Source organism: Pygocentrus nattereri, chromosome 10, assembly GCF_015220715.1.
Source record: "Pygocentrus nattereri isolate fPygNat1 chromosome 10, fPygNat1.pri, whole genome shotgun sequence".
NCBI lineage: Eukaryota > Metazoa > Chordata > Actinopteri > Characiformes > Serrasalmidae > Pygocentrus > Pygocentrus nattereri.
Genome location: NC_051220.1, coordinates 10,327,501 through 10,339,503, shown reverse-complemented (window position 1 = coordinate 10,339,503; position 12,003 = coordinate 10,327,501). Strand labels below are relative to the sequence as shown.

The 12,003-nt window shown below is 41.0% G+C and overlaps 1 protein-coding gene across 2 annotated transcripts in view; it reads left to right on the top strand.

Moving 5' to 3' along the window:
- The window catches only part of rcan3 (regulator of calcineurin 3), a 59,195-nt gene that overhangs the window by 11,970 nt on the left and 35,222 nt on the right, over nucleotides 1-12,003 (top strand). Inside the window, exon 1 of one of the 2 annotated variants that reach the window (XM_017716747.2) lies at nucleotides 11,718-12,003. This exon is cut by the window's right edge and continues 22 nt beyond it. The exons of the other annotated variant lie outside the window; for it this stretch is intronic. Coding sequence (XP_017572236.1) covers nucleotides 11,939-12,003 — 65 coding nt within the window. The 5' untranslated portion in view covers nucleotides 11,718-11,938. Of the gene's footprint in view, nucleotides 1-11,717 lie in introns of those variants that run through there. 2 annotated transcript variants of the gene reach the window in all.

The window sequence follows — 12,003 nt, the reverse complement described above, 5'->3', positions numbered from 1 at the left end:
TACTTTGCTGCAGCTGCAGTAAAGTCGGGGGCTGGTGAGGTAGTGCAGAGGCAGTCTGTACACAAACACACACACACACACACACATATACACACACACACACTGACATAAGTCCATACATATATGTGTGTGTGTATATGTGTGTGTGTGTGTATATATATATATATATATATATATATATATATATATATATATATATATATATACAAAGCCAACATACCAAAAGTTGAAACTAGGAAATTTCAAACAATTGTTGTTTGAAAAATATACGCCCATTTTGAATTTTATGCCAACAACATGTTCCAAAAAAGTTGAAATGGGGGGACATGTTTACCACAATGTTTCTCTTCTTTTAACATCACTCTGTAAGAATTTGGGAACTAAGGAGACACTGCTGTAGTTATGAAAGTGATTGGTTTCTCGTTCTTGTTTGATACAGGATTTCAGCTGCTCCTAAGTTCGGGGGCTCATTTGTTGTATTTTTCTTTTGGTAATATGCCAAATGTTATTAGTAGTTCTGGACTGCAGGTAGGCCGATGTAGTGCCCGAACTATTAATGGTGTTAATAGTGCCTTCAACAATATGCTTGTCACCCATGTCATGTGCACTAAAGCTCCCCTGTACCATCATGAATACTGGCTTTTGAACTGTATGCTGATAACAAGCTGAGTGATCCATAATTTCCCAAAAGAATTTCACTTCTCCACTTCCCCTCAGTCCATTTTAAATGAGAAGGTGGCAGCATTTCTGGATCCTGTTTATATGTGGTTCCATCTTTGTGTTTTTTGAGTTTTAACTTACATTAGTGGATGCAGCAATGAATTGGAGTCACAGACGGTGGTTTTCAGAGTGTTTCTGAGCCCATGCAGTGATTTCCACTAAAGCATCATGTCTATTTTTAATGCATTGAAAGCCCAAAGATCACGGCCAGAAAGTACTGGTTTTTGGTCTTGTCCCTTGCATACAGAGATTTCTCCAGATTCTCTGAATCTTTTAATGTTATTTTAGCACCATAGATGATGAAAAGCAACAGTTCTTTGATGTTTTATGTTGTGAAATGTTATTCTTGAATGTTTGCATTATTTGCTCATGCAGTCTTTCACAGAGTGGTGAACTGAGATGCTTTTTTTTATGCGCAATCATGTTACTGACCAGTTATCAATCAACCACCAGGTGTTGTTTGTTTTTTTTTGTTTGTTTGTTTGTTTTTTTTACACAACTTTACCAGCCTTTTGTTGCCCATGCGAACTTTTTTGGAATGTGTTGTTGGTTTCAAATTAAAAATGGACAAATATTTTTGGAAAAAGAAAAAAAATTCAGAATTTCAACATTTCATATGTTGTCTTTGTTATATTTTCAATTAAATGTACAGTTTAAATGATTTGCACATCATTGCATTTTGATTTTATTTACATTTTGCACAGCATCTCAACTTTTTTGGAGATGGGGTTTTATATATATATGTATGTATACAGGGTGAGTCAAAAGTCACAGGACAGGTTTTATTTTGTTTTATTTTATTTTATTTTGTATTTTATTATTTTATTTTATTGTCATCTCAAACAAATTGTGTATGCTGAGAAGATCCGCAACAAACACCACCTTCAGCACCACATCGTGGAGGCTTGTGACAGCATAAAAAATAAACAGTGTCCTGTGACTTTTGACTCATCCTGTGTATATGTGTGTATATATATATATATATATATATATATATATATATATATATATATATATATATAAAAATCTGCATATATATGTGTGTGTGTGTGTGTGTGTGTGTGTGTGTGTGTGTGTGTATATATATATATATATATTGTGTATATGTTTTATGCATCAAATTATAACATTTATGCAGATCTTTTGTCGCTACTACCCACCCTTAAGCCCCTCAGCCAGAAATGTGCATGAGTTTGTTTTCTGTGGAACATGACTGTACTAAAAGCCTGGAAGCTTTGACCTTTTTTACTGCTCTACTTTTGCTTCAGCACACTTATCATCAACCCTGGTTACAAACACAAACAATAATAATAATAATAATAATAATGAACACCTTTTCCACAAAAAAACATTTATTTTAACTGACAGTTAATGCTGTGCTGCGTCCTGAAGGCATTTCTTATGAGTAAAATTTTGGTAACACTTGATTTGGATGGTCCACTGTAGATGCTTTGCAGATGCTCAATATATTTTTAAGTAACATTCAGCTAAAGATCTATTAAATGCAAGTGAGCAAGTGTGGAAGGTTCTATTAAATCTATCCCTAACCCTAAACCTTACTCTAACTTCAAGCCAAAACCTACACCTACTCCTAAACCTAACCCTAATGATAATGTTGTTGGTAATCAGTTGAGCATCACCAGAAAGTGTGTTAATGATTTAAGTGTCTGTAGATCATCTACAGGGGCCCATCCAAATAAAGTGTGATCAAAATTGTTTTTTAAATCCTTTTTTTTTTTTTTCATTTTACTAATGTATTTATTTATTTTTATTGCAAATAAAATGAACATTTCAGGTGTAATTAAAATGAATACCATTGATTTTCTGTGGACAGTGACCACATCAGTCTTGCTTATTCATATTTGAAGTATTTAAAGCGCTTCAGAATTGCAGAATTACAAAAATATGCAAACATTCTTTATGTGTAGCTTAAGCTCACCTGACAGAAGCATGTATATCACAACAAAGACGAGGCCCATCAATTTACCTGTCAACGCAGATCCAAGATTAATGACATCACTTTTTTTAGCCTGTAATCTTTATTCACTGCAGGGGTCTGGTAGATAGGGATGCACTGGCTACATCTAGCCTCAGAATAAAGATAATAAATAAATCATGAATATGAAGTTGAATGAAATCTTAGAGATTTTACAAGCAAAATCACTCTTACTGCTCAGATGAAGTTTTCTTGGGTGTTCTTAGACTTTTGCTCAGTATTTAAAATGGACATGGAGTTGCACAGGAATGAAATATGCATGTTTCACATGTAATGTTAACCTACCTGATTGAAACGTGCATCAAAATAAAGATGAGGGCCCATCAAATTGCCTGACGGGGCTGATCCAAGATTAATGATTTATATTTGTCATTTTTAGCCTATAATATTTAAACCAGCCATTAGGGGTGTACTTTGTGTACTTCTGGTGCCGGTCCCAAGCCCGGATAAATGGTGAGGGTTGCGTCAGGAAGGGCATCCGGTGTAAAACTTGTGCCAAAACTATCATGCAGACCACAAATATGATTGCCATACCGGATCGGTCGAGGGCCGGGTTAACAACAACCGCCTCCGGTGCTGTTGACCAGCAGGGTGCCGGTGGAAATTGGTCTACTGTAGGTCGAAGACCATCAAAGAGGAGAGGAGGAAGGCGGGTTAGAAGGCAGTGAGAGAGAAGGAAAGGCAGGAGTGTGGAGGTTAGAGTAGGGACTCTAAACAGAGGGACAGTGACTGGTAAAGGCAGAGAGCTTGCAGACATTATGGAGAGAAGGAAGGTAGATATTCTGTGTATTCAGGAGACCAGATGGAAAGGAAGCAAGGCCAGGAACATTGGAGGTGGATTCAAACTGTTCTATCATGGTGTAGAGAGGAAGAGAAATGGAGTAGGGATAATCCTAAAGGAACAGCTTGTGAAAAGTGTTCTGGATGTAAAGAGAGTGTCAGACAGGATCATGAGCCTGAAGTTGGAGGTTGATGGTGTAATTTTGAATGTGGTCAGTATGCACCACAGGTTGGTTGTCAGTTAGAGGAGAAAGAGGAATTTTGGAGTAAGATGGATGAAGTGGTAGATGGTGTCCCTAGAGAGGAGAGATTGGTGATTGGTGCAGACTTCAATGGACATGTCGGTGAAGGGAACAGATGGGATGAAGAGGTGCTGGGTATGTATGGTGTGAAAGACAGAAATGCGGAAGGTCAGATGGTTGTAGATTTTGCAAAGAGAATGGAAATGGCTGTGGTGAACACGTATTTTCAGAAGAGGGAAGAACACAGGGTGACATACAAGAGTGGAGGGAGGTGCACACAGGTGGATTATATCCTCAGCAGGAGATGCCACCTAAAGGAGATTGGAGATTGTAAGGAGGAGGATGGTTGCAGGCAGTTCAGGGAAAAATTGCAACAGGCCCTTGGGGGCAGTGAGGAGCTACCTGAGGACTGGGAAAATACAGCTAAGGTGGTGAGAGTAACTGGCAAGAACGTGTTGGGTGTTTCGTCTGGTCAGAGGAAAGAAGACAAGGAAAGTTGGTGGTGGAATGAGGAAGTCCAGGAGAGTATTCAGAAGAAGAAGGCAGCTAAGAAAAAGTGTGATAACCAGAGAGATGAAGGAAGTAGGCAGGAGTACTGTGAGGCTAGTCGCATAGCGAAAAGAATGGTGGCAAAGGCAAAGGCTCAGGCCTATGATGAGCTGTATGAGAGGCTGGACAGTAAAGAAGGAGTAAAGGACTTGTATCGTTTGGCTAAACAGAGAGATAGAGCTGGAAAGGATGTACAGCAGGGTAGGCTGATAAAGGATAGAGAGGGAAATGTACTAGTGAGTGAACAGAGAGTGTTGAGTAGATGGAAGGAGTACTTTGAAGAACTAATGAATGAGGAAAATGAGAGAGAGAGGAGGACAACGGGGGAGAGATAGTGGATCAGGAAGTGCAGAGAATTAGTAAGGTGGAAGTGAGGGCAACTTTAAAAAGGATGAAGAATGGAAAGGCAGTTGGTCCAGATGACATACCTGTGGAGGTATGCAGATGTTTAGGAGATAAGGCAGTGGACTTTTTAACCAGGTTGTTTAACAAAATCCTGGAGAGTGAGAGGATGCCTGATGAGTGGAGAAGTAGTGTACTGGTCCCCATTTTTAAGAACAAGGGTGATGTGCAGAGCTGCAGTAACTACAGATGTATAAAGTTGATGAGCCACACCATGAAGGTATGGGAAAGAGTTGTTGAAGCAAGGCTAAGGCGAGAGGTTCAGATCCGTGAGCAACAGTTTGGTTTCATGCCCAGAAAGAGTACCACAGATGCAATTTTTGCATTGAGAGTGTTTGTAGAGAAGTACAGAGAAGGTCAGAAGGAGCTACATTGTGTCTTTGTGGATCTAGAGAAGGCATATGATAGGGTGCCAAGACAGGAACTGTGGTACTGTATGAGGAAGTCAGGTGTAGCTGAAAAGTATGTTAGGGTGGTGCAGGACATGTATGAGGATAGTGAGACAGTGGTGAGGTGTGCAGTTGGAGTGACAAATGGTTTCAAGGTGAAGGTAGGGCTCAATCAGGGATGAGCTTTGAGCCCCTTCTTGTTTGCAATGGTGATGGACAGGTTGACAGATGAGGTCAGGCAGGAGGCTCCATGGACCATGATGTTTGCAGATGACATTGTAATCTGTGGTGAGAGTAGAGAGCAGGTGGAAGAGAATCTGGAGAGGTGGAGGTTTGCACTGGAGAGGAGAGGAATGAAGGTCAGTAGAGACAAGACGGAATACATGTGTGTGAATGAGAGGGAGGCAGGTGGAAAGGTGAAGATGCAAGGAGTAGAGGTCGTAAAAGGTGGATGACTTCAAATATCCTGGGTCAACCATCCAGAGCAATGGACAGTGCAAAAAAGAGGTGAGGAAGAGGGTGCAGGCAGGATGAAGTGGGTGGAGATGGATGTCAGGGCTGATGTGTGACAGAAGGACAGCAGCAAGAGTGAAAGGGAAGGTTTACAAGACAGCAGTGCGTCCTGCTATGATGTATGGTTTGGAGACTGTGGCTCTGTCTAAAAGACAGGAGGCTGAGCTGGAGGTGGCGGAGATGAAGATGCTGAGATTTTCGTTGGGAGTGACAAGGATGGACAAGATTAGAAATGAGCAGATCAGAGGGAAAGTGAAGGTGGGGCAGTTTGGAGATAAAGTCAGAGAGGCCAGGTTGAGATGGTTTGGACATGTGTTGAGGAGGAATAATGGATATATTGGGCAAAGAATGTTGGAGATGGAGCTGCCGGGTAGAAGGAGAAGAGGTAGACCTCAGAGAAGGTTTATGGATGTAGTGAAGGTGGACATGGAGATGGTTGGTGTAAAAGTAGAGGAGGCAATGGATAGGGCAAGATGGAGGCAGATGATCCGCTGTGGCGACCCCTAAAGGGAGCAGCCGAAAAAAGAAGAAGAAGAAGCCTATAACTTCACTGTAACAACCTGGTGGTTGAGGGACTAGACTAGCTAGTTACATGTAGCTGCATACAGGCTGACGTTATACACAACACTCTGCTCTAGCTTTCAAACTGTACGCTAGCTTGAGTAATTCTAGACTATCTGGGTACAAAGTATTATGAGCAACGTTAGTCTCTGTGACTGAAGCATGCTGGGATGTTTCTAAAGGTAGACTGGAAGAAGCCTTGATCATCCAATGAATAAAAAATAAAAATCAGCATCAAAACCATTTTCAAAGCACTTATTCTTTCTTTTTTTGTTGTTGTTTTTAAAATGGGGAAGTGGCAAACCATCCTGTAGGCTGATGAATCAACATTTGAAATTCTTTTCAGAAATCGTGGACACTGTCCTCTGGGCTAAAGACCACTCAGCTTGTTATCTGTGCACAGTTCAAAAGCCAATTCATGATGGTATAGGGTGACATTAGTGGACATGACATGGAAAATCCTATATCAGACAAGGATGGGAAAACATGCCACTTTCAGCACTATAGCTTTTGGTCTCATGAGTTTTTCAAGAGCTTAAAGAGTGCTGTTTAAAGAAGAGGTGATGAAACACAGCAGTAAACATGCCCCCATCCCAACTTTTATGGAACATGTTGTTGGCATCAAATTCAAGATGGGCAAATATTTTTCAAAAAACTGTGTGTTGAGGTGTTGTCTTTGTAGTCCATCCATCCATCCATTTTCCAAGCCGCTTCTAAGTCAGGGTCTTTGTAGTCTTTGTAGTATTTTTCTTTGAAAACATGGTTTACATGATTTGCATATCATTGCATTTTCTATTTATTTCCATTCTGCACAGCATCCCAACGTTTTTAGAAATGGGGTTATAGATCTATACTTCTGTAGAAGGCTTTAAACTTCAGGTTTGAAAGAAAAAAGCCTCAGTTAGATCCCAATGACAGCTTTATCTCAGTAGTCTAGTGCTGTTAGGGTATGACATCATTTAGAGCGCCAGCATAGTTGTCCGCCTGCTGGTGGTTGACAGCGACAAGGCTTATTGTCTTAGTTATGAAACCAGACGACTCCGTGGGGAATTATAACAGGTTATGTAAGACGTGCTCCTCAGGAGGATTCCAAATTAAACACTACACTTAAGATGATCAACACATTTTTATGGTTATTAGGCAATATCACATTGAGACTGTAGTGAAACGTTCGCAGGATGTGCTTCAGGTCAGTCTTGCTGTATCTGAATGGATTCTGAACATTGTGCTGTAAAGGTTCTAATGAAGAATAACAGTGACTTTTGGATTTTAGTAAAAATAAAAGAGCCAAATTGGTTTGTCACCACACTTAAATGAAAAAGCCAGCAGGATGAATCTGTGTGTAACGTGCCAACCAGATTCAGACGCTCGCGGATGTAAAACACAAATGAGGCTTTACTGAAGGATTCAAAGTCCAGAATCGTCGTCACAAAACAGGCAGGGGTCAAATCCAAGAGGCATAGCAAATACTACCAGATGTACATAACTCAAAGCATTGTGGGATTTTTGAAGAAATTTGCCATTAAATCATCTTATAATAAAAGATTTGTAATAAAAATTTTGCTTTAGAAATGATTAACGACGGAGTTATGAGCATAAAACAGGGACAGACAGGCCTATAAGCATTTAATTGAGGCAGGCAGACAGGGACCGGAACAGCAGGCCCAAAACTTCCAAATATAGATTTTCCGCTCCATGAACAGACAGTACAGGCTATGAAAGAGATCTTTGACAGTGAGTGCACCTGGCCTAGGAGCCTTGAGAAGTGTTGCCCATTCAGCGAAAACAAGCCTGCCATTAGTGAGCAAAATAGATAAGAACCGGTAGAAACTAGCCCATCAATCAAAACTAATGAGGAGAGCACCCAACACTTGGTTAAGATGACCTCATGTGCCAGGATAAGGGAATTATATAAAACATAGGAAACAAGGGTTCCTAAGAAAGCTAGAAAACCAATTCTATTGATTGGTGATTTCAGCATGTATCAGGAATAGGTGGAGCGATGATCTCACCCTTATCACCCCAGGGAGGGCTAATGGCTTCGCTCATAAGTGGTATAAAATGTATGGTTTTTGAGGTGTCTATACATTTTGGCTTTCGGGGTGCCGTCTTGTCACATTGGAACTAATAAAGAGGGCCTTTTCTTCCCTTCGAACCAAACCTGCGGCTGAAGTTTGGTGCTGTTTTTTCATCTGACTTAGATTTTTTTTGCAAGAACGTTTTTCCAATTCTTTTACTTTGCTACTCTTTTCAAATTAGAAAACAGATTAAATTAAAAGTAAAACTTTGATTTGACTTTAATTAGTAACGTTTTTTCACATCGTCGGGAACTTCGGAGCGGAGGACAGGGAGCTCTTTGGTCCCGACAGCGCACAGTCCAAAAGGGAGAGACAAAGGATAGCCCGTTCAGTAGATCACAAAACAGATACAATACCTCACAACTATCTACTGCTAAAGCCCGGCTTTATATACTAAACTAAGTAAGTCATATGACTAATGACACAGGTGACAAACATTAGTACTCTGGAGATCTAGTGCGCTGAAAGGACCGCGGAGTCATGTGAGTAGTCAGGTGATCTCCTGGAGGGTTTTGGGAGATTGAGTCCGTGTGAGTGTCTGCATTAGAGGGAAGTTCAGAAGTCATGTGATCTCCCAGAGGAGTCTGGGAGATTGAGTCCAGATCCATGCTGGGACTTGGTGGATGCATGACACTGTGATGAAGGTTCTGTAGGATGGTCCTTGGTTCTATGTGTTTATCAAGCAAAAACAGGCTCTTTGCTCCTGACTAGCGTTCTTCAATAAACTACTAGCCAATCCGAGTGCAGGAGGCAGGATGCTATGGTATCAGTAATCAATCACAGCACAGGGGATGGGTCATTATGGACCAATTCTAGTGCAGACAGATGCTGGTCAATGTAAAGAAGTTAAAAAACCCACTGTTTTTACTTTTAATGTTCATATTTAATTAAGAGATGTAGCACTTATCTCCTTTGACTCCTATTGAGCCATTCAACAGCCTGAATGGTTTGGCATCATCACTTATATGTTCTTCTTATATAAATGCTGCTTCAGAGTATGAGCTGCTAGCCAGTCCTAGTGCTGGAGACAGGATATTAAGGCCCAATCCCATTTCTTCTTTTTACCCCTACCCCTTGTTTTCGAGTGTCACCCTAACCCTTTGGAATGGAATTACAAAGGGTAGTGGTTGGGACAACACTCAAATAAAAAAAAATAAAACAAAACACAGCTTCATTAACAGGCTATTATAGAGAACAGTGGTTCTCTGTAGGCGACCCTTTCAAAGAGAGAGTATAGCACAATTATTTATTATCGCCCACCTCTAATTCATTGGTGAATGAAGCTATTCATGTTCAAATTTTCCCGTTTTACATGCTGGTGCCTAGGCATCAATCCTGCTAGACTATTTAAGGTGGAACAGGAAAATTTGCTAGCTAGCCAGCTACCGAAACATTAGCATACTTTGTGATTTTTTTTTTTTTTTTCTGCTTGTTATGAAGAAAACGACCATAATACAAAAGACGACATTAAAATAAGATAATACGGTGGCTATTGTAACTTTTAACTGAGATAATACATTTTTCTTTGAAAATTCGTACATTTATGGGTTTCTTTGGTCACTCGCGCAGCCATCTTGCTGGCTTTTGCTTTTTTCCCATAACACTCCATTTGGAGTCTGCCTCTGAAAAACCTCCGTTTGGAGAGCCATATAGCCCTAACACTTCGCCCTACCCTGTATCTCAAAAATTGGGACACCCTAATCCTAGACGTGAAAGTGCAAAACAGAGGGCTGAGGGCAAAGTGGTAGGGGTGAAGAGTGAAATGGGATTGGGCCTAAGTTATCGGCAAATCCCAGTACAGGAGGCGAGACGCTGTTAACCAGTACTGTGATAAAAATATTGAAACTTTTGCACAAAATTGTTATTTATTAAAGAAATTCTCTCCTTTTGTTAACACAAGAACATATATTTCCACTGTGGTTATATTATTAAGTGCCTTTTGGTGGCTTAAAATAATATGCCAATGCCAAATGCATTTCTATGTTGAACATTTTTTATTTAAAAAAAGAAATTTTAGACTGTGGTGAGGGGTTTACATCCCTAACCCACTGCCCGGTTCAATGCCCTCCTCCGCTTTACCTCACCATTTCCTCACAGCAAAGCCATCTTTAGTGTCGCTCCAGTACTTGATTCGCTTAAGTGAAGTTTGTTAGAGGAGGCCTCAGAGGAACGAGGGACACTAGGAACACCGGGCAGCAGAACCTGACCAGACATCGTTGCATACTCTTGCGTTTTCATTTCCAAACCCCAGATTAATGCTGTTTATGTGAATAATAAATTTGCTGGGCTTTAGGTAGAAAACTGCTCCTTCTGATATACATGACTAACTCTGCTAGCTTGCCAGTTAGCATGCTAAAGCTACACGGCCAACGATAACAAAGATAAAAGCAATACATAATGGTTCCAAAACAAGACTTTAAGCTATTAGTCACAAATTGTGTACATTATTTTCAGACTTTTAAAAAAAAAAATCTTTTGGTGGGCCGTTTAGCTCAATGAGGCCAACCTAGCCAAGGGTGAATGCATTCTGTTTGACTGGTCTGCTCCTCACGGTCCTTCTCCTCCTGCCACAAGTGGCCACTCTTATGACGTGAGTGTTACACACATCCAAGTGGTGAGATGAAGTGAGTGGAAGCATGTTAACAAAAGTTTTAAAATGGGACTCCAAAGAAGTGAAGCATAGAGTTATGTAATGTGCTTACGTTGACATTAGTGTAATGTTCAGATTGACGTTACCTGGCTAGCTTCCTGCAGTCGGCTGCTAAAAACACACTTGCATATTTAGGGGAAATATGGGGGTAATTTTGAAGCTGAGAGAACAGATGTTGTTACTGCTCATGACTTAAAGCCTCCTTCAGTGAGCTCGACCAATCAGCACTCAGCTGTCCCAGACAGTAAGCATATATTGGCCTGCTGAATTGATAAGGTGGCACTCCGCTGATTGTACGCCACTGCTGGCCCACCCTTGTCCTGTGTGCAACTAGTTAAAACAGATTTTTTTCTGTGCACAGACTTTCATTTTTGAAAATAAATTAAGGCAAATATTGCCAACTATTGCAAGGGAACACATGAATGACTAGGCCTAATATATAAAAAGATTTTGTTAAAAATAAGCCACCAGTAGGCCAATCAGAAAATGCTGAGCAAAACCGACTTCAGAAAAACAAAGTTTTTAAAATTCATGCTCTGACATATTACATCCAGCTTTCTGTTTTCCTGGCCAGAAATGATTGATTAACGGTTTTACCCTCTTAGTGGCTTTCTAATTCATTCAAGTGTTTTTCTCTCGGGCGCCCCCTACCGCCTCTATGACATACTGCAGCAGTCTTTCGACACAACGGGGATGAATAGGGAGTGGGCGTGACCTAACGCTGTTTTCCTAACGTCAGTGCTCCTGCAGGGCACGCTGATTGGCGAACGGCTATACAGAACCCCGCCTTCTCGCGTTGACGGCAGCACTTTGCTGGGCCACGCCTCCCTGCGTTGAGGACAGAGGCTCCAGAGAGCGCGAGGCGGGCGGAGAGAGTTTAATTCAGCCTGAAGCGCAGCTACCGCACACCGGAGCCCCGGAACACGTGCACAGCAGCCTCATACCGGCAATAACGGGAGAGAGATACAGCGCGCGAGATAAACAGCAATAAAAACAGCTAGTTCCTTTGTTTCTTTTTATCATTTCTATCTATCTTTTTCTCGGGCTGCGTAAGGGGAATGCCATCCATAAACATGAAACTGGAGATGGTGACGCTCATCGCCTGCGATGTGGACAACGAGGT